The sequence below is a fragment of the Myiozetetes cayanensis genome, unplaced genomic scaffold, assembly GCF_022539395.1.
Source record: "Myiozetetes cayanensis isolate MyiCay16 unplaced genomic scaffold, myiCay2020 scf26, whole genome shotgun sequence".
Taxonomy (NCBI): domain Eukaryota; kingdom Metazoa; phylum Chordata; class Aves; order Passeriformes; family Tyrannidae; genus Myiozetetes; species Myiozetetes cayanensis.
The window spans coordinates 7,734,896-7,758,750 of record NW_026087477.1 but is presented as its reverse complement, the minus strand read 5'-3'; the positions used below and the strand labels follow the sequence as shown (position 1 = coordinate 7,758,750).

The window sequence follows — 23,855 nt, the reverse complement described above, 5'->3', positions numbered from 1 at the left end:
TAAAGCCACTGAAATGCAGGAGTTTGTCAAATGTGTACACTGAGCCCCTGTAAAGTTCAGAAAATCTCTGGGCAAAGAGCCCCAAGTCCAGCTGTTCCAAGACCTGTCGACGTGCTTTGTGGTGAGGCGAGCAGGAATTTTCTACCCAAATGACCTTCCTCTGTGCTTTTTTCCACCCCTGCTGCAGAATCTGAACCAGAACCCCCGGACTCTGCTACCCAAGTTTTACGGACTGTACTGCGTTCAGTCCGGGGGCAAAAACATCCGCGTGGTGGTGATGAACAACATCCTGCCTCGAGTGGTGAAGATGCACCTGAAATTCGACCTCAAAGGCTCAACCTACAAACGCCGGGCATCCAAGAAGGAAAAAGAGAAGTCCAGCCCTACGTACAAGGATCTGGACTTCATCCAGGACATGCCTGAGGGCCTGATGTTGGATGCAGACACCTTCAGTGCTCTGGTGAAGACGTTGCAGCGAGACTGTCTGGTAAGGAAGGGGCAGCCTGGGGAGCAGGGGAAGGGAACTCTGTGGCTCTCAAGCGTGAGGAGGAGCAGTGGTTGAGAACCTTGGTAATCTGCTAACCCCAGAGCAGCATCAATCACTTCTCCTGCCCTTCTCCCTGAAAGCCAAGCCATGGAGTTGGATCTCATGGCAGCCTCTGTGGGTCAAGGCTGTGTTCCTTTACCTGGTGCATCACACTGTGGCAGCCTGCTCCACTTGTAGCTGCTCTGCTGGAACTAAATACATTTTCCCAATCAGTGTGCAGCAGATATAAATGTTGTTTGCGAGTCTTCAGACATTTGGGGTAATTGTGGGACGGCCAAACTCTGTGCAGTCAAGCCCAGAGGTGACTGTTGGTTCAGAAACTTTCAGGATCTGGCAAAGGAATTGTTAGTGGGAATGTGGACGGGCTGTTCCATGCTTTGGGATCTGTGCTGTATTTGAACTGCTGGCTTGATACGGTTTATTCTTTGTTCTTAAACTCAACATTGACCTGTAGGTATTGGAAAGTTTTAAAATCATGGACTACAGCCTCCTGCTTGGGGTTCATAACATAGACCAGCAGGAGCGGGAGCAGCTGGCCGAGGGAGCCCACAGCACGTCGGACGAGAAGCGGCCCGTGGGGCAGAAGGCCCTGTACTCCACAGCCATGGAGTCCATCCAGGGAGGGGCTGCCCGGGGCGAGGCCATCGACACCGACGACACGTGGGTGAAACCTCGGCTCCCCTGTGCTGCTGGGAGGGGAGGAGGGGGAGCTGCAGTGGGAGAGCCCCGATGAGGCCCCCAGGAAGTGTTCGAGGGGGCAGCTCCCCTGGGGTTATGGTAGTGCTGCCAGTGGGAAAGGGGGAAGCTGGGAAATGGTTCTGTAAGGTTCTGGCTTCACAGCAGTTTCTCTGCTTAGGCCAGGCCGTGGGTTGTCAGCTTGTGTGACAGCCTCTAAACATCCACCTGTGGTCTGGGGAGGAGGCACAAGCTCAGTTCTAGTTCAGCACCCAAATACTGGAGCAGAAGTAGGGATCAGCCTGTCCCCAGGAGCTTGGAGTTTGCTCTCCATCACTGCCACCTTTGGAATTCCAGCCAGTTCCCTGAGGCCATCCCAGTGGGGTCAGCAGACAGCAGTGGGTTGCCCCAAACCTGTCCTGTGCTGTGCCCCATCTGAGGCTCTGTGCCTGTATCCCAGGCTCTGTGCCTGTGTCCCAAGCTCTGTGGACCAGGCTTGCTAAGGAATGGTGGAGGTTGCTGTTTGTTGCTGTCTGAAACCATCTGCCCTGTGTTTGAAGGAGGATCAGTCCTGGTGGAACTGAGATAATACTGTGGTATTCCCAGTCTTTCATGCAGCATCATTAATTGCAGTGGCCTGCCTGGTACCCGTGTGCTTTGGTTGCGTGCTGGTGCTGGTGGTTGCTGCACCTTTGGCAGGATGATATTTGTGTGGATGGGACTGGAAATACCCTCGTCCTCAAGGGTTTGCTGCCCTGCTGGCAGACAGCTCTCACTGACCTGATACATAACCTGATCCCCAGAATAAAGGAGCACAGAAAAAACTCCGTGGGGCTTTGTGGCCCAGGCAGGGCTGTGCCACACGGCACAGGCCCTGTGGTGACAGTGGTGCTTGGCCATGCAGGCAGTGACCCCAGGACAGCCGGGGCCAGGCCGGGTCACTCCCGTGGTTGTGCACAAAGGGACCCCGCAGGTTTTGGGATGTGTCTGACCCCACACCAGAGCCCCCTGTGGGGGTGCTGTGGCCCTTCCCCAGGGCTGGGCTGTTACAGGAGCTCTGTTGAGGCTGTACCCTCTGAGGTTCTGCTTTGCCTGCAGGATGGGAGGGATCCCAGCAGTGAATGGCAAAGGAGAGCGTCTCCTGCTGCACGTAGGAATCATAGATATCCTACAGTCATACAGGTGGGTAACCTGGCAGTCATCTGTCCTTTCAGGGGGGGAACATCTCTTCTGATACCAAATGAAAGCAGGGAGGTTTTCCTCTCCTGGAGACTGTGAGGAGGAGTAGACAGGCTGCCCCAGGCTGGCTGTGGGTTTCCACCCTGTCCTTAGAACAGCTGGGGACACTCAGCCATTTGTCCAGGATGATGAGTTGCTCCTAAAGAAGTTTCCCATCTCAGTATGGGAAGCATACCTCCAGGGGTGGAAGGCTATTGTCTGCACCTCTTGCAGCCCAGCTCCTCCTTCCCTGTGGTGTTCCCTGACAGGCCTGGCCTGACTGTGGAGGTGCTGGAGGAGAGCTCAGTCCTGGTGACAGAGGAATCGTTGGCAGCTCCGGGTTCTCCCCTGTTGGGGTATGAGAGGTGACAGTACAGAGTACATGCCTGAATCTGTCTCTTTTTCTCTCCACTTCTCCCCTGGAATTAGGTTCATCAAGAAACTAGAACACACCTGGAAGGCCCTTGTCCATGATGGGGTGAGTGCCTGTGCAGAGGCAGGGGCTGGCCAGGCCTCGGCAGCGTTACCTGGTGCCATTACCTGGCTATTTATGGTGCCTGACCTGGCACAGCTACAGCTGATGGAAGGAGCAGTTCTTGCCTCTCATGCCTGCACAGCGGGGTGGGGCCACTTATTCCCAGTCAGGTTTCCTTACTCACTCCACCTCCTCACATGTTGAGCTGTCGTGCTCCCAGCTTTCCTCCCCTGCTCCCATCTGTCACTCTCCTCCTCGCTGTGACACCAGGAGTGCACAGGTGTGTGTGTCCCTGGGGGGGTGGAGGAGCCCTGTGCTGTTCCTTTGGTGACAGGCTGTTTCCACTTCGACAAGCCCTCTACCAGTAAATCCCTTCCCGTGTTTCCCTGCTGCTTCTCTCCTGCAGCAGCCAGGTGTGTCTTTCTGAAAGAACAGTCTTGGATGTGGAAACTGTTTTTTCAGCATTGCATCTCCTGGCTTCCCTAAATAACGGGGCAAAGGAAAAATGGAGATGCCAAGTCATGGTTGAACATGACAGAGAGAGCTTCTGTTTTACTATTTTAAACAAAAATATTTCAAATGTACAGAGACCCTTGGCTGAATTTGGGTGTCTGTTGCATGCAGAGGTATCCAGGTGTGCTTGGAATGGCAGCCAGCAAAGCCCAAAGAAATATCATGTGTGCAATCAGGCCAATATTTTTAAAAATCCAGGAAGTTTACATAGGAATAAAATCACCAAAATCCATTATAAAATCACAGCAAGAATATAATCAAATGCAATCAGAGGCAATGCTTCAGGGTTATTTATAGCATTAATCAGAGCATTTCAGTTAAGCCTTTCCATTTTAGGGCTCTATCAGTGCTAAATGTTGGAATAAAAAGACTGCGTTGGTTGTTACAGAAATTCTGCCTTGAGGGATCATTTTCAAATTAAACAGTTGTTTCTTGCTGTTGTAGGACACGGTGTCAGTACACAGACCCAGCTTTTATGCAGAGAGATTCTTCAAATTCATGACCAACACGGTGTTCCGAAAGAATTCCTGTAAGTACCGAGTCCAGGAGCTGCTGTGAGGCTTTACCTCGGCCTTGCTGCTGCAGCCCTTCTGGGGAGCCTGGGCTGGAGCCTGAGCAGGGTTTTCCACTGTGACAGAGTGGAGGGAGCTGGGGGTGTTCACCTGGAGAAGAGAAGGCTCCAGAGAGACCTGAGAGCCCCTTGCAGGGCCTAAAAGAGGCTTAGAAGGAGGGGGGAGAGGGAACTTTTTATACAGGCAAGGGGCAATGGTTTCCCACTGCCAGAGGGCAGGGTTAGATGGGGTATTGAGAAGAAATTCTTCCCTGTGAGGGTGGGGAGGCCCTGGCACAGCTTGCCCAGAGCTGCTGTGGCTGCCCCTGGATCCCTGGGAGTGTCCAAGGCCAGGTTGGATGGGGCTTAGAGGTGGGTCTAGTGGAAGATGTCCCTGCCCATGGCAGGCGTGGGACTGGATGGGCTTTAAGGTCCCTCCCAACCCAAACCATTCTGGGATTCCATGATACAGAGCAAAGCTGGGAACTGCAGAGCCCTCAGGCTGTCACAGCTTGCCTTTGTCTGCTTGGGCTCCCCCCCAGGAGCTGTCCCTGCACCTGACCCCGTGTGTGTGTGTGAGGGCAGAGCCTCTTCCCGTGAAGGGAAAGGTGCCTTTGCAGTGACAGCAGCTGCTGCTGATGGTTCCATCTTCTCCCCCCCTCCTCTCCCCCAGCTCTCAAGTCCTCCCCCTCGAAGAAAGGGCGCAGTGCCTTGCTGGCTGTGAAGGCGGCCGGGCCCACCGCGGCATTCTCGGCCAGCCAGCTCACCTCGGAGAAGGACGACACTCAGTACGACCTGCGGGCGGCCAGGAGCTACCCCACGCTGGACGATGAAGGTGATGGTCCCACTCGGGCTCCCGGCTCTCTGCTCACCCTCTCTTTCCTAGCAGTTCCTTAGGATCCTCCCCTGTTCTCCGCAAGTGCCCCACTGTGCTCCGACCGCAGGTCTTTCCTCACTGGATAGCTCTTCATTGCATGTCTTGCTGTGCTTTGCAGGTGCTAAACCTGACCAGGACAGGGGAGAAGGTAAGAGTGTGTTGTTTTGTGGCAGCACCAGCAGGTACTGCCACAGGTACTTGATGCGACACCTCTGCATCAAAGGAGACCAAATCCCTTCTTTGTAGCACTGTGTGGGTGTGCAGTGAAAATGGTCGCTTGCATCACTGCTGCAGGGCAGCTACTGCCAAGGGCACCACCAGCCGTAGTCCAGAAGCCATCAGAAAGTTGCATTTTCCACCCTTTAAAAAAAAAAAAAAAGTGGGAGGAAGATGACTGGGAACTGCAGGACTCCAATGACAGTGTTTGGGCAGTTACAAGGGGCAACATCATGCCACTGAAAAACAGAGGAATGGCCTGATTCTGTACTGCCTTTCCATCACTTCCATCTTGACTGGATTTACAGCTGAGTGTTGGAGGATGGGTGTTGAATTGCTCCCTGTGCAAGGGACTGAGCACTCAGTTCATCTCTTAATTCACTTGGATATTTATCCTGGGTGATCCAAGCCTTTAATCCAGCTTTGGTCACCAGTGAGGTGTCTTCCATTGGCATTGTTTCCTGCCTGTCATGCTAGAAGTGGTGCTCTCTCCAGAGGATGCCTCGGGAGAGGCTGTTGAGTTCATGGACCAGTTAAACTTCCTGCCTGTCTGTGGTTTGAGTTCCCAGTCCCATTGTGGGTGTGCAGGTTGACGCTGGAACAGCCTCACACAGGGCTGGTGTAGGTGAGGTGCTGGTGTCTGACCTGTCTCTTCTTCCTGCCTCTCTCCTGCCCTCACCCCGGGCCAGCAGGCAGGCCAGACCTGCTGCCCTGCACTCCTCCTTCCTTCGAAGAAGCTACCACGGCCTCCATAGCCACGACTCTGTCGTCAACATCCCTCTCTGTTCCCGAGCGATCCCCTTCGGAGACCTCTGAGCAGCCCAGGTACAGGTGAGGACACTCATTCCCTGCTCCCCCTGGAGTCGAGAGGCTGCTGTTGCTCTCCATGCTCTGGATCCAGGCAGGCTGCCCTGTGCTCTGGAATGCTAATGACCGATTTTAATTAAATCTCTCCTGGGAGCAAGCAGACACAGCTTTGATGGGATTAATTATTGCTGGGAGAAGTGTCAGCTGTTAAGTAGAACATCTCCCTCATGGGGTGGGAAGGTAGATTTGGGGACAGTGCAGGATTTCTGGCTTAAATTACTCCTCAAACTCTTCTCCTCTGGTTTCTTTCTGCAGGAGGCGCACACACTCCTCAGGGCAGGATGGCAGGTGAGAAAAGGGTCTCATCTCTTTTTGTCTCATCTTCTCTCTGCTGCACAGACACCTCATGTTTATGCCTGTGCAAAGATCTCTTGGAGGCTGAGTGGGAATTTTGGCATTGTCCTCTGCAGGATACTGAGCTGCTTCTGCAATCACATGATCCCCATTTCTTACACAGAATTTTCCCTACAAGCAGACCCCTGAGTGCTTTGCCAATACCACCATTATTTGATGGGAAGGGGAAACAACAGAGTTGTCCAGATTCACCCACCCAGCCAGCACCAGAGTCAAGGAAGGTCTTTTATGACCCCTGTGAGTAAGCAAACCCCAGTAGCAGGAACATCCCCCCTCTGAGCCTCTGCCTGCAGCCTGGGCGAGGTGGGTGTGAGTTTGGGAAGGGGCATTGTGAGGGACTGAGCATCCTCAGTCCCCACAGAAGTAGCTTCCAGTTTTCAGAAACTGTGGGGTTTGAGGCACTTTCAGGTACTGTGAGGTTTTTTCCCTCCTGTGGGGGCTCAGAGCCAAGGGCAAGGGAGGACAGAAATCTGCTGCTGCAGAGGGATGTCTGATTTAGAGGCTCATATTGTGGAATTACTGTGCATGGTTTTACACCAGTAAAAATGACCCCATTACCCATGTCAGCAAGATCTGCACGAGGACCCTGCATGTGCTGCTGGGTCTGCCCTGGCTTTCCAGGACATTGTGTAGGTGTTGTAGGTTTTGGAATGACATCAGAGACTCAGCCCTGGGATGTGTTGTAGCCAGAGGAGCTGCCAGACAGGCTGATATCCTCTCTCCTTGCAGTCAGTGTTTGGTGCTTCAGAGGAAGGGATGGATTTTAGAAGGCAAGAGTTGGCACCATGTTACAGACATCTGCCCTTATTCCTAGCTTTGAGTGGTTTGCTGAGTTTAGACCACATACACTGGGAAAAAATCCCTTTCTGTGGCATTTCCTAATGAAAATACCTCTGGATGGTACATGCCACTGAATCTCGGTAAATTCCTGCCCCTAGAGGGCAGGGACCTGTGAAACACTTCACCTCCTGCAGAATCCGTTGTTGGAAATCGCTGAAAATTGGAGACCTAAACCCAGGCGCCAGTGGTGGGACCTGTGTGGCAAATGCAGGGACTTCACCCAAAATACTGCCCAGTACCTCCTGGAGGGAGGGAGCTGCTGTAGGGTGTGACTGCTCATCCAGAAATAGGTCAGGTGAATCAGAGTGACTGTCCTGGCACTGTCCAGGGAGCTCGGTGTCTTGGTCAGAGTAGATCCATCTGTCACAGATTTGCCAGAGCTACACCCACCCCCCACAGCCGTGGCCACCTTTGCTGGGTTTTGCCTGTTTTCTGGTGCCTCATGTGCCCTTCCTGAGGGAGCAGGGACCTGTGTAAAGCACTCTGGGATCCCTTGGTGAAAGCCAGTGCAAGCATGAAGTTATTAAAGCAAGAATTTACATTCCTGAGCTGAGATGGAAAAAACCTTACGCAATTTGCTCAAGAATGTGTCACACCTCTGGTTATTCTAGTCTGCTGTGGAATTCGCCCTGGGTTTGAAGTCCAGCCCTGTGAGGAAGAGAGGAGTGAATTCCCTGGCAAGGAGGTGGACAGAAGTGCTGCCCACTGGCTCTGGCTCCAACCAGACCCAGCCCAGAGCAGGGCAGTGAAGCTGGAGCTCGGCCCTTCCCCAGCACTGTGCCCTCGGCTTGGCAGGCTCCTGCTCCTCCTTCCTGTGGGGACAGTGGAGCCAGCCCTACTGGCACAAGCAATTACTTTAATAGCATGAGATATTAAAGTGAATACTGTCAGAAACAGCTCCAGTGTGCAGATAAATCTGATGTCAACCCTGGAGCAGCTTTGGTGCACTGGGAGTCTTGGAAGAGGTCGGAGGCTCTGGCCTTGTGCCAGGCTGACTCTGGACACAAGTTTTCCCTGGAGGCCACTTCTCTTTCCTCCCATGCTCCATCTGACACTGCCAGTCTTTCCTGCAGCTCTGGTTGATTAACCCTTTCCCTCTTGTCCTCTTTTCCCACCTTGTTAGTCCTGAGCACTCCATCTGCCAAGACTGACTCTTTTTCCCAAGAGTTTTGTTTATCCAAACCCTAAACCCTGGCAGGTCTGACTGCTCCCTGTGAGCTGGAATCAGCTGCTGCCTGTGCTGGGAGCTCAGTGCCACGGTGGCAGCAGCAGCTGTGTGCCAGGGCAGGGCTGCATGAGGGGCTGGGCTGGCTCAGGACTGATTCAGGCTGACCTAAAATCGAGGGCTGTGCATAACTCGTGCCCAGCTGAGCCTGTGGGCCTGTCTCTCTTGGGTTTCCAGGTCACACGAGGAGGTGCGGGTGGAGGAGGAGCAGCAGATCAGTGTCGAGCTGGAGCCCAAGTGTGACGTTGAGATCGTGGCTCCTGAAGAAGACAAAGAGTGAGTGTTCTGGAGCGTTGGGCAGCTCTGCAGAGCCCACACAGTGGGGTTTGGGCTGCAGCTGCTTGTGCTGGAGGCTTTGCTGGGGGCCGGCTTTCCTGGAGAGATGGGTGCTCCCCCAGACACCTCAGTGGGTCTGGCTGTGGTTACTTCTGACCTCACCTTTCTGGGTGTGACAGTGTAGCATCTTCAGCCATTTAGTAAATCAGTCTTGCTTGCTCCTGCTCTGATTGCAGTGAATAAACTGTCCTTCCTTTTCCCCCTGCAGAGAGGCAGCTTCTTCAGCCTGTGCCATTGCCACATCCACAGCCACCATAGAGGTGGAGACGGCCAGCCAGGCCTCGGAGCCGGCCAGCCAGGCCTCGGATGAAGATGACGTGCCAGTCACAGACATATACTTTGTAAGAGACCTCCTCCCCCTGACCTTGGGGTGTGATGGGAAGGGCTGGACGAGGCTGCCAGTCTCGGTTCAGGGCAGTGAGTGCCCTGTGACATCTTGGTGTGGAGCGCCTCGAGATCTCAGTGCTGGGTGGGTTTTTGAATGCAGGGAACTGGAGAACTCAAACCCGAGTCTAGTGAGGATCACAGAGATAGCTGCGCTGCTCTCCTTCCAAGCACAAGTGCTGAAGGGCCAGCGTGTTCGCTCCTGGGACAAGCCAAGGTGATGTGGGTGCTGCAAAGAGGTTTTTCCTTCCTCAGCCAGAGATCCTGGCTGCCTTCCTGGCACAAACATGGCCTAGACCCATGGGGAAGTGGCTGCAGGGGGTGACCTCGGGCTCTGGTGATCTCCGGCTTTTCCTTTCCCTGCAGGCTGCATTAGGTGATGCAGTGGGAGTCTAGTGCTGAGCCAGGGAGTAAGTTGGTGTTTGGCAGCAGTGCCGTGGAGCCTGTCCCTCACTCCGCTCCTGCCATGGCTGAGCAACTTCTGCAGTCCAGAGAAGAGTTGTTGTAGCAACACGTACCTGTCCTGTGGATTCCCAGAGCAGAGCTGAGCATCTGCCCCAGGAGAGCTGAGCTCTCCCCCGTGCCTGGGCACTGGAACCCTCATTAAAAGAGGTGCCCAGCTCCCCCTGCTCCGACTCGTTGCTGTTAGTTCTGTGGTGCTTGGAGATGAGCTGAGCCCATGTGATGGGCTCCTTCAGGCTAAACTAAAAATGGCAACACTGGCCTTTCCCTGGGCTCGTGTGACTCTGCTGCAGAGCTGCTCACTCATTGCCGAGTCACTCTAAGGCTCGTGGGAGCTGTGGAAGGAATCAGCTCTGGTTTACAGCTTGTTTGGGTTTTGGTGCATGCTGTTCAGAGTGCAAACAGCTCCTCTAACACCGCTGCTCCCTCCTTGCCTGTGGATGGCAGCTGTGTGCAGGCAGATCCTGCCTGTTCCATTGGCAAGTGTCTTCTACTGAGGGTCAGCTCCTCTTCTCTCTGTCCCTGGGCATATGAACTCCCCCAACTTGAGGGGCACCTCTCTATCCAAGAGAAAACTCTCTGCAGTGAGTGCTCACAGAGAGTGTGCCTGACTGCTCATCAGCATTTCATACTTCATCTGAGTTTTGCATTAAATGTGTGTTGTGTGCTGTGGAGTGTTTGTCACTGCCGGGATGAAGGGAAAAGCTGATTTGGGTTCCCATGGATGCTCTCCTTGGAAAATCACTTGAGCTGGAGCTCAGGTGAGGCCGCACCGGGGTGCAGTGGGGTCGGACCACGGCTGCTCCTGCAGCAGTGCTCTGGTGGGTGAAGGGATGCTGTGTGCAGAGGAGGATTTGGCAAGTCCCAGGGAACTGTGATCTGATCACTGGAAGTCTGCTCCTGAAAGGAGAGCAGTTCATCCTCCTGTTCATCCCCAGGGATAAAAGTGCAGAGTGTGGCAGGGCATGGGCGCTGCTCTTCCCTGCACGGCTTTCCCACCCGCTGACCCGTTCAGACCTGGAGTTGCCCAACGCCTTGTTTTTTGCTTTCTCTTTCATCCTCTCTTTCACATCATCCTTTTTTTCCTCTGTTTCCTTTCTCACCTCACTTGCCCTGGGTCCACCCAGTTCACAGATGGGAGGTACTGGATTTACTCTCCCCGCCAGCGCAGACTCCGAACTACCTCACGTTCCTCTGGGATTGTAAGTGAACACGCTGGCACAGCACATAGGGGAGCAGAGCTGCAGCTTTGAAACACTGGGCCAGCACCCCATTTCCCTGGGCTGCTGGGGCTCTGGCTTGGGTGGGCATTGGCCTGGAAACAGCCCAGGAGAAATGGGGGAAGCATACTGAAATCCCACCAATAGATCTCCCTGTAGGATCTGGGAGAATAATGAGCTCTGCTCTGCTTTTCTGCAGACTGGTGACACAGCTTCTGCTCTGGGATGGGCTGCAGTGTCACCCAGCCCTTGGGCAAACTGTCAGCTAAGGGTGGGGAGGCCCTGGCACAGACTGTCCAGAGCAGCTGTGGCTGCCCCATCCCTGGAAGTGTCCAAGGCCAAGATGGACAGGGCTTGGAGCAACCTGGGCTGGTGGAAGGTGTCCCTGCCCATGGCAGGGGATGGAATGAGATGAGCCTTAGGATCCATTACAACCCAAACCAGTCCCTAAGTACCAGACCTGGCCAGAGAGGCCCCAGGGCCTTTGTAGGTGATGTCACGCTCAGCTCCCTCAGCCCAGAGAGATGATTTTAAAGAGAACCATTAAGATGTTTTGAACCTACTAAAAATCCAGTTGCAAATCAAACCATATTGGCTTGTGGGGAGCAGCTCATAAACCAAATGAGGCAGAAGGTGCTGCTTGGTTAGGGCTGGTTTCTGCTCTCCAGCCCTTCTCAGCATCGTCAATTTGGTCCCTCCTCAGTGCAGGTGCTCAGTGAGCAGGGAGGGTTTTCCTTTCCTAAAGATGCAGGGAGGCATTTAGGGGCTGAATTCAGCTTTCAGAGTGCTCTGGAGTTTCGTATTTCCCTTCTCAGGCTCTGAGAGATCTGCAGGTTCCAGGCAGGGTGCATGGGGAAGCAGGTGCAGGAATGTGCTCCTGGCTGATGGCATGAGGAAGGTGCTGCACCTTTGTGGGCAGAGAAGGAACTCCTCCCGCAGCTCCTCCTGCCCCTGGGCTGGGTTTGGCTGCCCCGGCACCGGGAGGGTTAATGCCAAGCACCGGATGCTCCTTTATCTCCCGCAGCTCCCTGCATGCATCCCAGCGCCTGAAAGGCTCTGAAAGAGACTGGCTGGAGCACGTGGCTCAGTCAGGAGGGATGAAAAACAGGATGTGGGGCAGGCTTGATGTGGTGGGGAGCTTTCCTGTAGCTCCGGCAGAGCCCCGTGAGAAGCTCCAGGCAGGGGTTTCTCGTCCCTCCTTGCTCCCAGCGGTGTCTGCTCATGGAGCTGCAGTCACTGGAGGGTTCAGCATGCGGAAACCAGTGCTTCAAAGCTTCTCTGGCTTCTTGTAGTTCCTTGTACATCATAGACTGTCACACTCGCCTCCTGGGCTGGAAACCCCCCAGGCTTCTTCCAAGTATCCAGTCCTGTTTCTCTTCCTTTGCAAACACCAGGCTGGGTCAGAGTGGGCAGTTTCCTCTCTCTAGGAAGAAAAGAGCCTGTTTGCAATGGAAGTGTGGCCCCCTGTAACCCTGAAAGCAGACACCAGCCCTTGGATCTGTGCTGTGTCAGCAGCAGAGTGTGTCTTGTCACACCAATGCCCAGTGTTGTGATAACTGTCCCTCAGTGCACACCCCCTTCCCCTCATTCTTTCCAGGATCCAGTTGTGTTTTGCATTCTATGTTGTACTTGTTCCCATCACCCCACTGTCTCCAAGATCTCAGTGATAACTTTCCTTTCTATGGCCACCATCTGCCATGGTCTCACCCCTGCTCCACTGCCTTCTCCAGAGGAGGAGGAAGGCACAGCAAAGAAATCCAGTTTCCTTGTAAAAGCCTCCCGGGACACCAGTTTGTAGCATGCACAGGGCTCTGGAAATGGGAGGGTGAGAGCTGGGAGGAGAGAGCAGGAACCCAGAGCTCTGTCACTCCCTTAGGTCACTTCCCGAGTCTCTCTGGAGCCGGGGTGATGCCATGGCAGGGAGCTGAGGTTTCCCTGGCATCTCAAAAGCTCTAGAAGTCTGTGCCTGTGAGAGGGGAGGTGGTGCCACCCCCACTGCAGCTGGTGCAGGATCCCAGTCGCAGCTGGCAGGGAGCAGGATGTGCTGAGGGTGAGGAAGGCTCCTCTGCCGGGAGCTGGCTCTGAGCTCAGTGCTCTCCCTCCAGGTGGACAGCTGTTCTTACTGTATTGTTTCCTACTCTTTTTATTTTCTCCTTTTATTTTCTCCTCTTCTCTCCTTTGCTCCCTGCTCTGCTGCTGCTCTCCCTGCATTCTCCCCGCCGTCTCTGGCCACTCTGGCAGCCGACAGACGAGAGGAGTTGGGTTTACTCCCCGCTCCACTATAGCGCTCAGCTCCACTCTGTCTCCGATGAGGAGAGCGATACAGTAAGTGTCCAACAACGCTGTGCCGGTGCCCAGTGGGTCGAGCTCGGAGCTTGTGCTCCCTCTGCAAGGTCAGCCTGGCCTCTGGCAGCATGGGGCTCCTGCATGGCTGCAGCAGAGCCCTGGCCTGCTCAGCGAGGGCTGTGGCTTGTTCCCAGTCATTCTGTGCAGGGAAAGCTTTGGGGAGCTGAAGTTTTCCAGTCAAGGTTGTCGTTGCTGGAGGGTGTGGAACAGCCTCTCTCCTTGTGCTGATTGTGCTGGGGAGATGGTGGGGCACAGACATGACTGATGTGGGGCAGTTAACTCTCTTGCCCCTCATGACAAAGAAGACATTGAGGGGCTGGATGTGTCCAGAGAAGAGAACGGAGCTGGGGAAGGGGCTGGAGCACCAGGAGCAGCTGAGGGAGCTGGGGGGGCTCAGCCTGGAGAAAAGGAGGCTCAGGAGGGCCTTTCTTGCTCTCTCCAACTCCCTCATAGGAGGGTGGAGCCAGGTGGGGGTCAGGCTCTGCTCCCAGGGACACGACCAGAAGAAACGGCCTCAAGCTGCACCAGAGGAGGTTTAGATTGGATATTAGAGAAAAATTCTTCATGGAAGGGGTTTCAAGCCCTGGCACAGGCTGCCCAGGGCAGTGGTGGAGTCACCATCCCTGAAGTGTTCCGTGTGTGGATGTGGCACCTGGTGATGTGGTACAGTGGTGAACATTGTTGTGGTGCTGGGTTAACAGTTGGACTGGATGACCCTTTCTCCACCATAACGATTCCGTGGTCCTGTGACTCTCCTCTCTCTGCCTCTTGCAGTAATCTCTATGCAGACACAGAAGTCCCAGAGAGCAGCGATTCCCTCTGCAGGTCGATGTGTTCCCTTTTCGTTGATGCAGCCGTTCCAGTGGGATGGGGAAGAGCTTGCTGGCACCAGTATTGCTGCACTGCAGGACCCCGGGCACTGCGTTTCAGGACGGAACAAAACTATAACCGTGTATTTCTACTCACCCCAGACGTGGGCAGCAAAGAAACCACCCGCTCACCCGCAGCTCCCAGCAGAGAATTCCAGCTGGGTGTAGAGAATCCTGGGTAGTAACACAGTGTTTTCCAGACGTGCACTACCGTAGCTACCTATCCATGTGTGATACTGTGAACCTTTTTAATTTTTTAATCATGTATTTATTTCTTTTATCTTTGCACAGAGACAGCACAAGTGTGCTTTTTTAAACATTTAGTTTACTGCACTTTTTTTTTTTTTCTCCATATATTTGTGCATCAGAAAGGAGCGCGAGACCTCACCGGAGAAGGGGTAGGAGCACGTTGCTGGGGAGGGCAGGGACAGGAGTGGCTTCATTAGAGGCAGCAGCGTGGTCTGACCAACTGAGGGAGTCAGGAGGTTTAAGGCTGTCCAGACTCTGCCACGGTTTTGCTGAGTGACCCAAGGCGAGTCACTTAAACCACTCTGTGCCTCGGTTTCCCCCGTGCTGACGGGTGTACAGTACCCACGTCGTTACAGCACTTAAACCCTGGGATGAAAGGTGCTATGAAAATGCAATGTATTAAAGGCCATGGAATAGAATTACTCCCACGTTACCACAGTCCAAAGTAGCCATGCCAACTCACTTGGATCCAAACTCTCTCGTGACTTCTCCCGTCTGTGACACTGTGCGGGGGCAGCGCACGGCTCCTGCCGACAGTGACGTGGACTCAGCTCTCCCTGGACGTCGTGCTGGGCTCTGCCTTCCCCCTGTGCTGCACTGCTGCCTCACCCCTCCCCCTGTGCTTGGAGTCCGTGCTTCATCCGACCGGCTCCGCCTGCTCCAGACCCGCGGGCACGGACAGACGGGAACTGGGCACCTCCCGGGCCTGGCCGTGCTGGAGGGTGAGCTCCCTGCTCTGCCAGGCCCACGTGGGGCTCGTCTGGACGCTGACCCTCCTGGAGCCACTCAGCCCCCACGTGCTCGTGCGTGTATCTGGGGTCCCCTCCGCTGCTGGGGCAGGCAGGGAGGCGCGGGCACCGCCACACCCGCTGGAGGCAGAAGAGGCTCTGCCACGGAACTGTGCCGGCACTGCTGTGCTCGGGGACTCTGCTGGACAAAAAGCCGTGTGACTGGGGTGTTGCCTGGGGTCGCGTCTGCTGGTGGAGATCACTGCTGCAGGTGTCTGAGAGGGTTTGCTTTGTGGGGTTGAGGTGAGAGGGTTCGGTGTCACGGGGTGGTGTTCGGGCTCATCCATCAGCAGGACACACACCACAGCATTGTCTGGAATCCAGCAATCCCATCCTCATCTCCCAGAGAGAAGACAGGATGTCCTTTAGGCCAGAGGGAGCCAGGTCTTGTTCGTGTGCTTTATGAACCTCGCTTGAGAAAGAGGGTCAAAATCTCTTTATTCCCATTACAATCTTCACTGTCCTTGGGATTCCTTGTAGAGGGGTGGGGAATTGGGACCCTGCTCTCGGTCCCCCAATCTGTGTTCGCAGCAGCACTCGGGAGGGGTTAAAGTTGGGTCCCAGAAGGTAGCTGGGCTGGTGGGAAGCTCTTCCTTCTGCACTGTGCTGGACTCGGTGAGGATCTTCAGGAACTGACGTTTTCTTGCCTGGAATACGGGACCTGGACTTCCCTGCCCTGCCTGCGGTCGCGGAAGGCTGTGGGTTGTGCTTGTCGGGAGCACAGCCGGGGGATCGTGCAAGCTGCTGCTGTTCCATGTATCCATGTATTTACCAAATAGTCTATCAAAAGTCTCTCAAGAAACTTTCCCCTTTCAGTTGCTGCTTGACAGCTCGTTCTCACGGCTGCAGCTCCTGCCCCCTCCCACCTGAGGGGCTCTGCAGGCTTTGGGGTGGGGGGCTCAGGGGTTGGTGGAGGGAACATGGGAGCAGTTCAGTACCTGCAGCCTCACCTGCCTTTGGGCTCAAGGCAAGAGGCTTCAAAAAGCTAAAAATTTAACCTCCTTTTACTCCAGCAGCATGTGTAGAATGGCCAGAGGGAGCTGCTGCTGCTGGTGGGTGCTGTGCTGGAGGGAGGGGCTCGGGGGGGTTGGAATTGGGATGAGTTCAGGATGTCTGACCCAGGCCCCCCTGGGATCACCTCAGTCAGGGGCTGGAGGGTGTGGCCTCGTCAGGACTTTCCAGCCAGCTGAAATCAAGCACCTTGGTGCAGATGCTGTAAGCATCACTGATGGGGGCTTTACTCCTTCCCCTCATTTTGGGGCTCTCCAAAGCTGCTTGGGCTCTGTGCTGGGAGTGTCCCAGCCCCAACTTCCTTGAGTGCCCCAGAGAATGAGCTTTATGAGCTGGAGCTGTGTTTGGTCCCAAGAGAGGGGGTGAACCCAGAGCTCCTGCAGCACGTGAGACAATCCCCATGCAGTTCCATAATGCATAATCCAGTCCCTTTGGAGCAGGAGGTCTGGACAGGGAGGGTTGGTCTTGTGAGAGGACAGGCAAAGGCTTAGAGCAGCTTTGTCACTGGGCAGGGACAAGGAGGAACTTTCCTTCAGGGAGATGCTGATCTGAAACACAAACTGCCCCTGTCCAGGCTGGCACAGCCCTGCTCTGTGTCACCTCCTGTCCAGTAGCTCAGTGCTGGGGAGCTGCTCAGCCTCTGCTTTTCCTGGAGGCTGGAAGGACCCTGGATTTTAAAGCTTGGTCTCAGCCCCTCTCAGTGCTCCAGGAGCAGCAGGAGCTCTGGGGCACATCCCAGGCACTGTCAGTGCTGCCTGGGCAGGAACAGGTCCTGCCCATAGGGAACAGCATCAGCCCTTTTTGGGGAAGAGAATCCACACCCACCCTTGGTCTGAATGTTTCTCCAGCTGCACTTCAGCTCGTCCTGCACTTGAGCTGCCTGTTCTGTGTCAGGGCTCTCTCTGGTGACCTGGCAGGTGCTGTCCCTGCTCTCCATCATTAAAGGAGGCACCAGGGTCTTGTACTCCAAGATCTGAGCCCCACAGAGCAGCCCGTTCCCACGCAGAGCTGTGGCCTCCGTGCCGCCACTCTCCTCCATCCCCATCGGGCTCTGTGGGACTTGTCCTGACGATTGCCTGGGTCCGAGGCTGCAGACGATTTCTCCCTGCCAGGTTCGGGGCTGGCAGGAGAAAATGGGCACCTGTGTCCCTGGGTTTGCTGTCAGGCTCCCGGTGAAGGCTCTGGGGCAGAGCCAGGAGCTGGTGCAGAGCCCCTGAACACCCGCAGAGGGGCCCCACCCTGGGCTGCCTCTGCCCCTCCTCGGCGGCACCAATGGAACGGCCCCGGGGGTGTTCGGCGAAGGCAGAGCCGGGGCAGGCACAGCCCCCATCCCTTCTCGTTCCCAGCCGCTGCTCCAGCGCTGCCTCAACGGACGGGACAAAGCCAGGGCGGAGCGTCCTGGGTCCCGGCCGAGTTTTCTCTCTGTCCCTGTCCCCCCGTGACTCCCCGCACCCACGTGTTTCCCTGGGGATGTCCCACGGGATGTCCCCACGCGTGTCCGTGTGACGGATGCCGGGGGTGCTGTCCCATCTCCGTTCCGGGGACTCGAAGCCCGGGCGCGCTTTTCCTTCTCGTGCTTGTTTCGAGGGCGTTTCCCCTCCCTCTCCGCGGAGCCCTTTCCCCAGAGACCCGCACCCCGGTGAGATGACCCGCAGCCCGTGCCGCGCTCCCCGCCCCCTCCGAGCGCCGCGCCGGGCCCGGCCCCTTTGGGGCAAAAGCGGCCGGAATCGGGACAGGCGGGACAGGCCCCGCCCCCTCCCACACGGGGCTGCCCCTCCGCCCGCCTGGCCGCACCGGGGCCGCGCGCGGGGAGGGGCGGGCTCAGGCGCGCATCGGGGCAGCCCCGAGCGGCGAGGCCCCGCGAGGTCCCGGGGCGGAGCCGCCGCCGCCGCCTCCGATGGGCTCCGGTACGGGCAGCGCCGGCCGGGACCGGGACCGGGACAGGGACCGGGACAGGGACAGAGAGCGGGATCGGGATCGGGAGCGCTCCGGGAGCCGCGGAAGGCGCCGGCGCAGCCGGAGCAGGAGCCGCAGCCGCAGCCGCAGCCGGGGGCGCCGCCGGGAGCCGAGCTCAGGGTGAGTGGCGACCGGGCCGGAGCGGCCGCGCCGCGTCTGGGGGGGAGCGGGCTCGGTGTGCCGGGGGAGCGGGCTCGGTGTGCCGGGGGAGCCGAGGCCCGGGGGGCCCGAAGCGGCCTCGGTGCCGCCGGGCTCGGGCAGGGCCGGGGCAGCGGCACCGGGTCCGGTGGGTCCCCAGGGCCGCCCGGGGCAGGGCCGGTATCGCGGCTGTGCCCGCCTTCCCTGACACCCGGCCGTGCCGCCGCAGCTCCGAGTCCGGGGGCGAAAGACAGAAATGGAAGAAGAAAAAGAAGAGCAGCGGCAGCCGGGACCGGGACCGGGAGCGGGAGCGGGAGCGGGAGCGGCCCCGTAAGGAGCGGAGGAAGCAGCGCTCGCGGTCCCGGGGCCACTCGTCCGGCTCCAGCCCCGAGCGCGGCCGGAGCCGGGAGCGCAGCCGGGAGCGCCGCAGGAGGAGGGATGGATCCAAGTCCTCCGTGTCCTCCGTCAGCTCCGCGTCCCCGGCCCGGCCCCGCGGCCGCGAGGAGCCCGAGCAGACCCTGAGCCTGCAGGAGCGGCTGCGGCTCCGGGAGGAGAAGAAGAAACAGGCGGCGCTGCTGAAGGCGCTGGAGACGCCCGAGGAGAAGCGGGCGAGGAGGTTGGCCAAGAAGGAGGCCAAGGAGAGGAAGAAGCGGGAGAAGATGGGCTGGGGGGAGGAGTACATGGGATACACCAACACCGACAACCCCTTCGGGGACAACAACCTGCTGGGCACCTTCATCTGGAGCAAGGTGAGCTCTGCCCTGTCCCTCTGGCTGAAGGGAGCAGGGCAAGAGCGGGTGGGGGGTCGGGGGGACCTGTGGCTGAGGTGGGGGCTGTAGCTGAGGGCTTGGACTGAGGAGGTGGGGCAGGAGTAGGAGTAGGAGCTGCAGGCTGAGCACTGGGCGTTTCCTGGAGCAGGGACATGGAGATGGTAACTGGGATGGAGCATTTCTCCTGTGAGGAATGACTGGGACCTGGGGATGTTCAGCCTGGAGAAGAGAAGGCTCTGGGGAGACCTTCAGGCCCCTTCCAGTGCCTGAAGGGGCTCCAGGAGAGCTGGAAAGGGACTTGGGACAAGGGATGGAGGGACAGCACACAGGGAATGACTTCTCAGTGCCAGAGGGCAGGGTTAGATGGGAGATTGGGAAGGAATTGTTGGCTGGGAGTGTGGGGAGGCCCTGGCACAGGTTGCCCAGAGCAGCTGTGGCTGCCCCTGGATCCCTGGAAGTGTCCAAGGCTAGGTTGGACAGGAAGCCACCTGGGCTAGTGGAAAGTGTCCCTGCCCATGGCAGGGGGTGGAACAAGATGAGCTTTAATGTCTCTCCCAACCCAACCCATCCATGATTCTGTGATACAGCTGTGCTGGCACACACCTTGCCAGGCTGGGTGGGCTCCTGGGCTGAGCCTGGGTTTGCTGAGGGGCTTCAGGAGCAGGATTTGAGGGATTCAGGGACCTTTGACAGGATCAGAGCTCACAGGAGCAGCACAAGCAGGTGGATGTGGTGGCATTTGCTGACCAGTGAGGGGCTGTGATGGTCACTTGGGTTTCACAACTTCCCTTGGCCACTCTGTTTCAGGCACTGGAAAAGAAAGGAATCAGCCACCTGGACGAGAAGGACCTGAAGGAGAGGAACAAGCGAATCCAGGAGGACAATCGTCTGGAGCTGCAGAAGGTGGGGTAGGATGTCCCTCCATCCCCCTGTCTGATGGAGAGCCCTGGGGACAACCCAGTTGTCCCCATTACTCACCAGGAAGTCCCCTTGGGGTATCCATAGGTTTTAGGATTGGGGGGGGGGGGCAGGCAGAGCACCCTGGCTGTTCCAGCCTGAGAAATCTCTTGCCTTGGGGTTGAGCCCAGCTCAGGAGGTGCTGAGGGGGACAGTGCCAGGTCACTTCACATCCACAGCAGCCTCACAGCCCCCTCGCCCCGGGCAGGTGAAGCAGCTGCGCCTGGAGCGGGAGCGGGAAAAGGCCATGCGGGAGCAGGAGCTGGAGATGCTGCAGCGGGAGAAGGAGGCAGAGCACTTCAAAACCTGGGAGGAGCAGGAGGACAACTTCCACCTGCAGCAGGCCAAGCTGCGGTAGGTGTGCGGCTGCTCGGGGCCGGGCCTGGCAGGGAGCAGAGGGTGGCACTGCTCAGTGTCGCTCACTCTGTCCCCCTGTCCCTCTCCCAGCTCTAAGATCCGGATTCGGGATGGGAGGGCAAAACCCATCGACCTTCTGGCCAAGTACATCAGTGCCGAGGACGACGACCTGGCCGTGGAGATGCACGAGCCCTACACCTTCCTGAACGGCCTCACCGTGTCCGACATGGAGGACCTGGTGGAGGACATCCAGGTGCCAGCCCTGCTCCCCTGCCAGGGCTGCCTCCCCAGCTCTGCTTCCCTGCCCTGGTGTGGGGCAGCTGCCTGAGGCCTGGCTTGTCTCCTGCCTGCAGGTGTACATGGAGCTGGAGCAAGGGAAGAACGTGGACTTCTGGAGGGACATGACCATCATCACGGAGGACGAGATAGCCAAGCTCCGCAAGCTGGAGGCCTCTGGGAAAGGGGGCCCAGGTGAGCAGTGTGGGTGTCAGGGGGAGTGTGAGTGGAAGGTGACACAGGGTATAGGGTCTGTGGCACGTGCTCGGGCTCGGAGGGGCTCTCTGGGAAGGCTGTGGGTCTGGCAGCTGTCCCTGGCTGGGATCCAGCATCCCGCTGTCAGGAGGGCCAGGGTGAAGGTCAGTGAGTGCCCACAGACTGACCAGCTGCCCTCACCTGTCCAGGGGAGCGCCGGGACGGCGTCAACGCCTCGGTGAGCTCGGATGTGCAGTCGGTGTTCAAGGGCAAGACGTACAACCAGCTGCAGGCGCTGTACCAGGGCATCGAGAGCAAGATCCGAGCGGGAGGGCCCAACCTGGACATCGGCTACTGGGAGAGCCTCCTGCAGCAGCTGAAGGCTTACATGGCTCGGGCCAGGTGAGGGCAGGGGCTGGGGGTGGCACAGACCCCACTATGCGCAGAGCTGGGGAGGTACAAACCCGGTTGTTGGAGGGGGTTTATACCTTTACTGAGGTGGTTGGTTCCCAGGAGGGGAGCAGGGCTGGACACCTTCTCCAGTGAACAATGTTCACAGTGAGGTCTCCAAGAGGGGACCAAACTGGGGGTTATTCAGCCCAAAACCATCCAAGCCCAGCAGGTTTCTGCCCGCTGTGATGGGTGTCACAGCTCTGGGCTGTGGGTTCTGCTGGGTGGGACGCGATGGCTCCTCTCCTCTCACAGGCTGCGGGAGCGGCACCAGGACGTGCTGCGGCAGAAGCTCTACAAGCTGAAGCAGGAGCAGGGTGTGGAGAGTGAACCACTCTTCCCCATCATCAAGCAGGAGCCAGCCTCCCCCAGCGACAGGTGAGCAGCCCTGTCCTTGGAGCACTGCTCTCTCCTTGGAGCACTGCTCTCTCCTTGGAGCACTGCTCTCTCCTTGGAGCACTGCTCTCTCCTTGGAGCACTGCTCTCTCCTTGGAGCACTGCTCTCTCCTTGGAGCACTGCTCTCTCCTTGGAGCACTGCTCTCTCCTTGGAGCACAACCCTCCAGGCCTCTCTTGTGGGACTCCCTGCATGGAAAGGCAGCCTTGTGCTCCCACCCTTCCCCAGGCAGGGCTCAGGTGAGCTGAGAGCGAGGGTACCATCCCCGTCCCAGTCCTTTCTTCTCCCTTCCATGCAGGCTGGATCCTGAGGAGAGCCTTGAGGCACAGCCAGGGCCATCCTCAGAGCCAGAGGCGGAGCAGGACACGGAGGCCAAGGGCGAGGGGGAAGGGGAGGCCGTGCTGATGGAGGAGGATCTGATCCAGCAGAGCCTGGATGATTACGACGCGGGCAAGTACAGCCCCCGCCTGCTGGGCCCCAACGAGCTGCCCTTCGACGCCCACGTGCTGGAGGCCGAGGAGGACACGCACCGGCTGCTGCTCCTGCGCCAGCAGCTCCAGGTGACAGGTGAGCCCCAGGGCAACCTGCCCGGTGTGGAGGGCGTGCAGGGCTGGAGGGGACACTGCCCTCAGGAAAGGGTGAGCTGGAGCTGGCGCCCAGAGCTGGCCTGGCAGAGGGGTTCCCCCCAGAGCAGAGAGTGCTGGGCAGGAGCAGGGAGGTGGGGCTCAGGCTGCTGGTGTTCCCTATGGGGATCTGCCTCAGCACCACCAGGGCATTTGGGGGCAGACAGGTGGGAGGAGTGTTTTGGGTGAGTTTTCCAGCACAACTCAGTCCGGTACCCTGTGGGAGTCCCCAGGGCAGCGTGTGCATCCCCGTGTCCAGCTCTGCATTCCCTGCCCAGCTCCTTCCCCCCGTGTGCCCAGTGCGTGTCCCACAGCCCTGCAGGATCCCACGTTCACCTCTCCTGCCCCACAGGCGATGCCTCGGAGAGCACCGACGACATCTTCTTCCGCAAGGCCAAGGAGGGCATGGGCGCGGACGAGGCTCAGTTCAGCGTGGAGATGCCGCTCACGGGCAAGGCCTATCTCTGGGCTGACAAGTACCGGCCGCGCAAGCCCCGCTTCTTCAACCGCGTCCACACGGGCTTCGAGTGGAACAAGTACAACCAGACCCACTACGACTTCGACAACCCGCCCCCCAAGATCGTGCAGGGCTACAAGTTCAACATCTTCTACCCCGACCTCATCGACAAGCGCTCGACGCCCGAGTACTTCCTGGAGGCCTGCCAGGACAACAAGGACTTCGCCATCCTGCGCTTCCACGCGGGGCCGCCCTACGAGGACATCGCCTTCAAGATCGTCAACCGGGAGTGGGAGTATTCCCACCGCCATGGCTTCCGCTGCCAGTTTGCCAACGGCATCTTCCAGCTCTGGTTCCACTTCAAGCGTTACCGTTACCGCCGGTGAGGGGCTGCTGAGCACCCCCCGCACTCCTGCCAGGGAGTCTCGTCCCGCAGCACAGACACTGTCCCCTGGATGTCCCCAGGGCCTGGCCCAGCACAGGGCATATTCCTGCAGCTTTTCCCTGTCCTTGTCTTTATCCTGAGGGACCCTGAGACTTTGTTATAAATAAAATAGGGGTTGTTTTAGCTGTGGGATCCTGGGCATGGGCACCACCACTGCTCTTGCGTGGCAGCACCAGCCAGTACCACACTGGGCTGGCACTGGGAGCTCCCCTGGGGGCTGGGTAGTGTTTGGGGTGGGGGTTTCCTCACCCTTGTGTCGCTGGGGTCTGTTGTTCCATCACCACATGCTGTGTACTCCCCTTGCCTACTCCAGCCCCTTCCCAGCCCCACACCTCCCCCTACCAGTGTCAGACCAGTCCAGCTGCTGGTCCCCAGCTGGAGCCACAAGGCCCTTGGCTTCACCAGCACAGCACTGCCCCTTTTCCTGCTCCACAGACCCCCCTGGGGCCCCTCACACCCCCCCCAGCCCCATCCCTGGCACGTCCTCCCCTGGGATTTGGCTTCCCCAGCCTGGGAGCGCCGCCACATCCCTCAGCTCTGGCTGTGGCATGGGAAGCTTCAGTGGCTGCCAGGCGTCTGCTGCAGCAGGGCGGAGGAGAGGGGTGCTGGCTGGGATATCTCCTTACAGGGGAAAATCCGGATTCCATGGCCTGCAGTCCCTCCCACATCGTGCCTGTGAGGCTCTCGCAGCCCTGGGCAAGAGGCAGCTGCACTCCCAGACCCCCATCCCTGAGCTGGGGGTCCCCGAGGGCCCCAAGTGATGCTCAGCCAGGTTTGGGGTGTCTTGAGCAGCACTTCAGGGCTGAGCTGGGA

General features: G+C 57.9%; 2 protein-coding genes across 12 annotated transcripts in view; both read left to right on the top strand.

Moving 5' to 3' along the window:
* PIP5K1C (phosphatidylinositol-4-phosphate 5-kinase type 1 gamma) overlaps nt 1–15,826 on the top strand; it is a 46,946-nt gene extending 31,120 nt beyond the window's left edge. The window contains exons 7-19 of one of the 10 annotated variants that reach the window (XM_050321395.1): nt 188–487; nt 1,002–1,207; nt 2,321–2,404; nt 2,870–2,918; nt 3,873–3,957; nt 4,652–4,813; nt 4,974–5,003; nt 5,764–5,902; nt 6,194–6,226; nt 8,535–8,633; nt 8,902–9,034; nt 13,001–13,084; nt 13,880–15,826. In XM_050321395.1, the coding sequence (XP_050177352.1) occupies nt 188–487; nt 1,002–1,207; nt 2,321–2,404; nt 2,870–2,918; nt 3,873–3,957; nt 4,652–4,813; nt 4,974–5,003; nt 5,764–5,902; nt 6,194–6,226; nt 8,535–8,633; nt 8,902–9,034; nt 13,001–13,084; nt 13,880–13,882 (1,407 nt within the window). In that variant the 3' untranslated portion in view covers nt 13,883–15,826. Of the gene's footprint in view, nt 1–187; nt 488–1,001; nt 1,208–2,320; nt 2,405–2,869; nt 2,919–3,872; nt 3,958–4,651; nt 4,814–4,973; nt 5,004–5,760; nt 5,903–6,193; nt 6,227–8,534; nt 8,634–8,901; nt 9,035–9,180; nt 10,208–13,000; nt 13,085–13,879 lie in introns of those variants that run through there. The other 9 variants (XM_050321394.1, XM_050321393.1, XM_050321396.1 and 6 more) reach the window with 9 other exon arrangements.
* Nucleotides 15,827–17,909: 2,083 nt separating this feature from the next.
* CACTIN (cactin, spliceosome C complex subunit) lies at nt 17,910–23,165 on the top strand. Of its 2 annotated transcripts, none has more exons than XM_050321382.1 (10): nt 17,910–18,098; nt 18,346–18,865; nt 19,694–19,789; nt 20,052–20,197; nt 20,291–20,453; nt 20,554–20,671; nt 20,881–21,073; nt 21,377–21,499; nt 21,816–22,084; nt 22,493–23,165. In XM_050321382.1, exons 1-10 carry the CDS (start codon nt 17,920–17,922, stop codon nt 22,981–22,983), a joined length of 2,298 nt encoding a protein of 765 aa, XP_050177339.1. In that variant the 5' UTR covers nt 17,910–17,919; the 3' UTR covers nt 22,984–23,165. The 2 variants fall into 2 exon arrangements, with proteins under 2 accessions (XP_050177339.1, XP_050177338.1); XM_050321381.1 differs by having other exon boundaries at nt 21,792–22,084.
* The last annotated feature ends 690 nt before the right edge of the window (nt 23,166–23,855 follow it).

Excerpts from the sequence above, each read along its gene's own strand:
- CACTIN (XM_050321381.1), top strand. The coding sequence starts at position 17,920 with ATGGGCTCCGGTACGGGCAGCGCCGGCCGGGACCGGGACCGGGACAGG. Across the intron at positions 20,198-20,290 it reads CTGCAGCAGGCCAAGCTGCG|CTCTAAGATCCGGATTCGGG; the intron begins GTAGGTGTGCGG and ends TCCCTCTCCCAG. Across the intron at positions 22,085-22,492 it reads CCAGCAGCTCCAGGTGACAG|GCGATGCCTCGGAGAGCACC; the intron begins GTGAGCCCCAGG and ends CCTGCCCCACAG.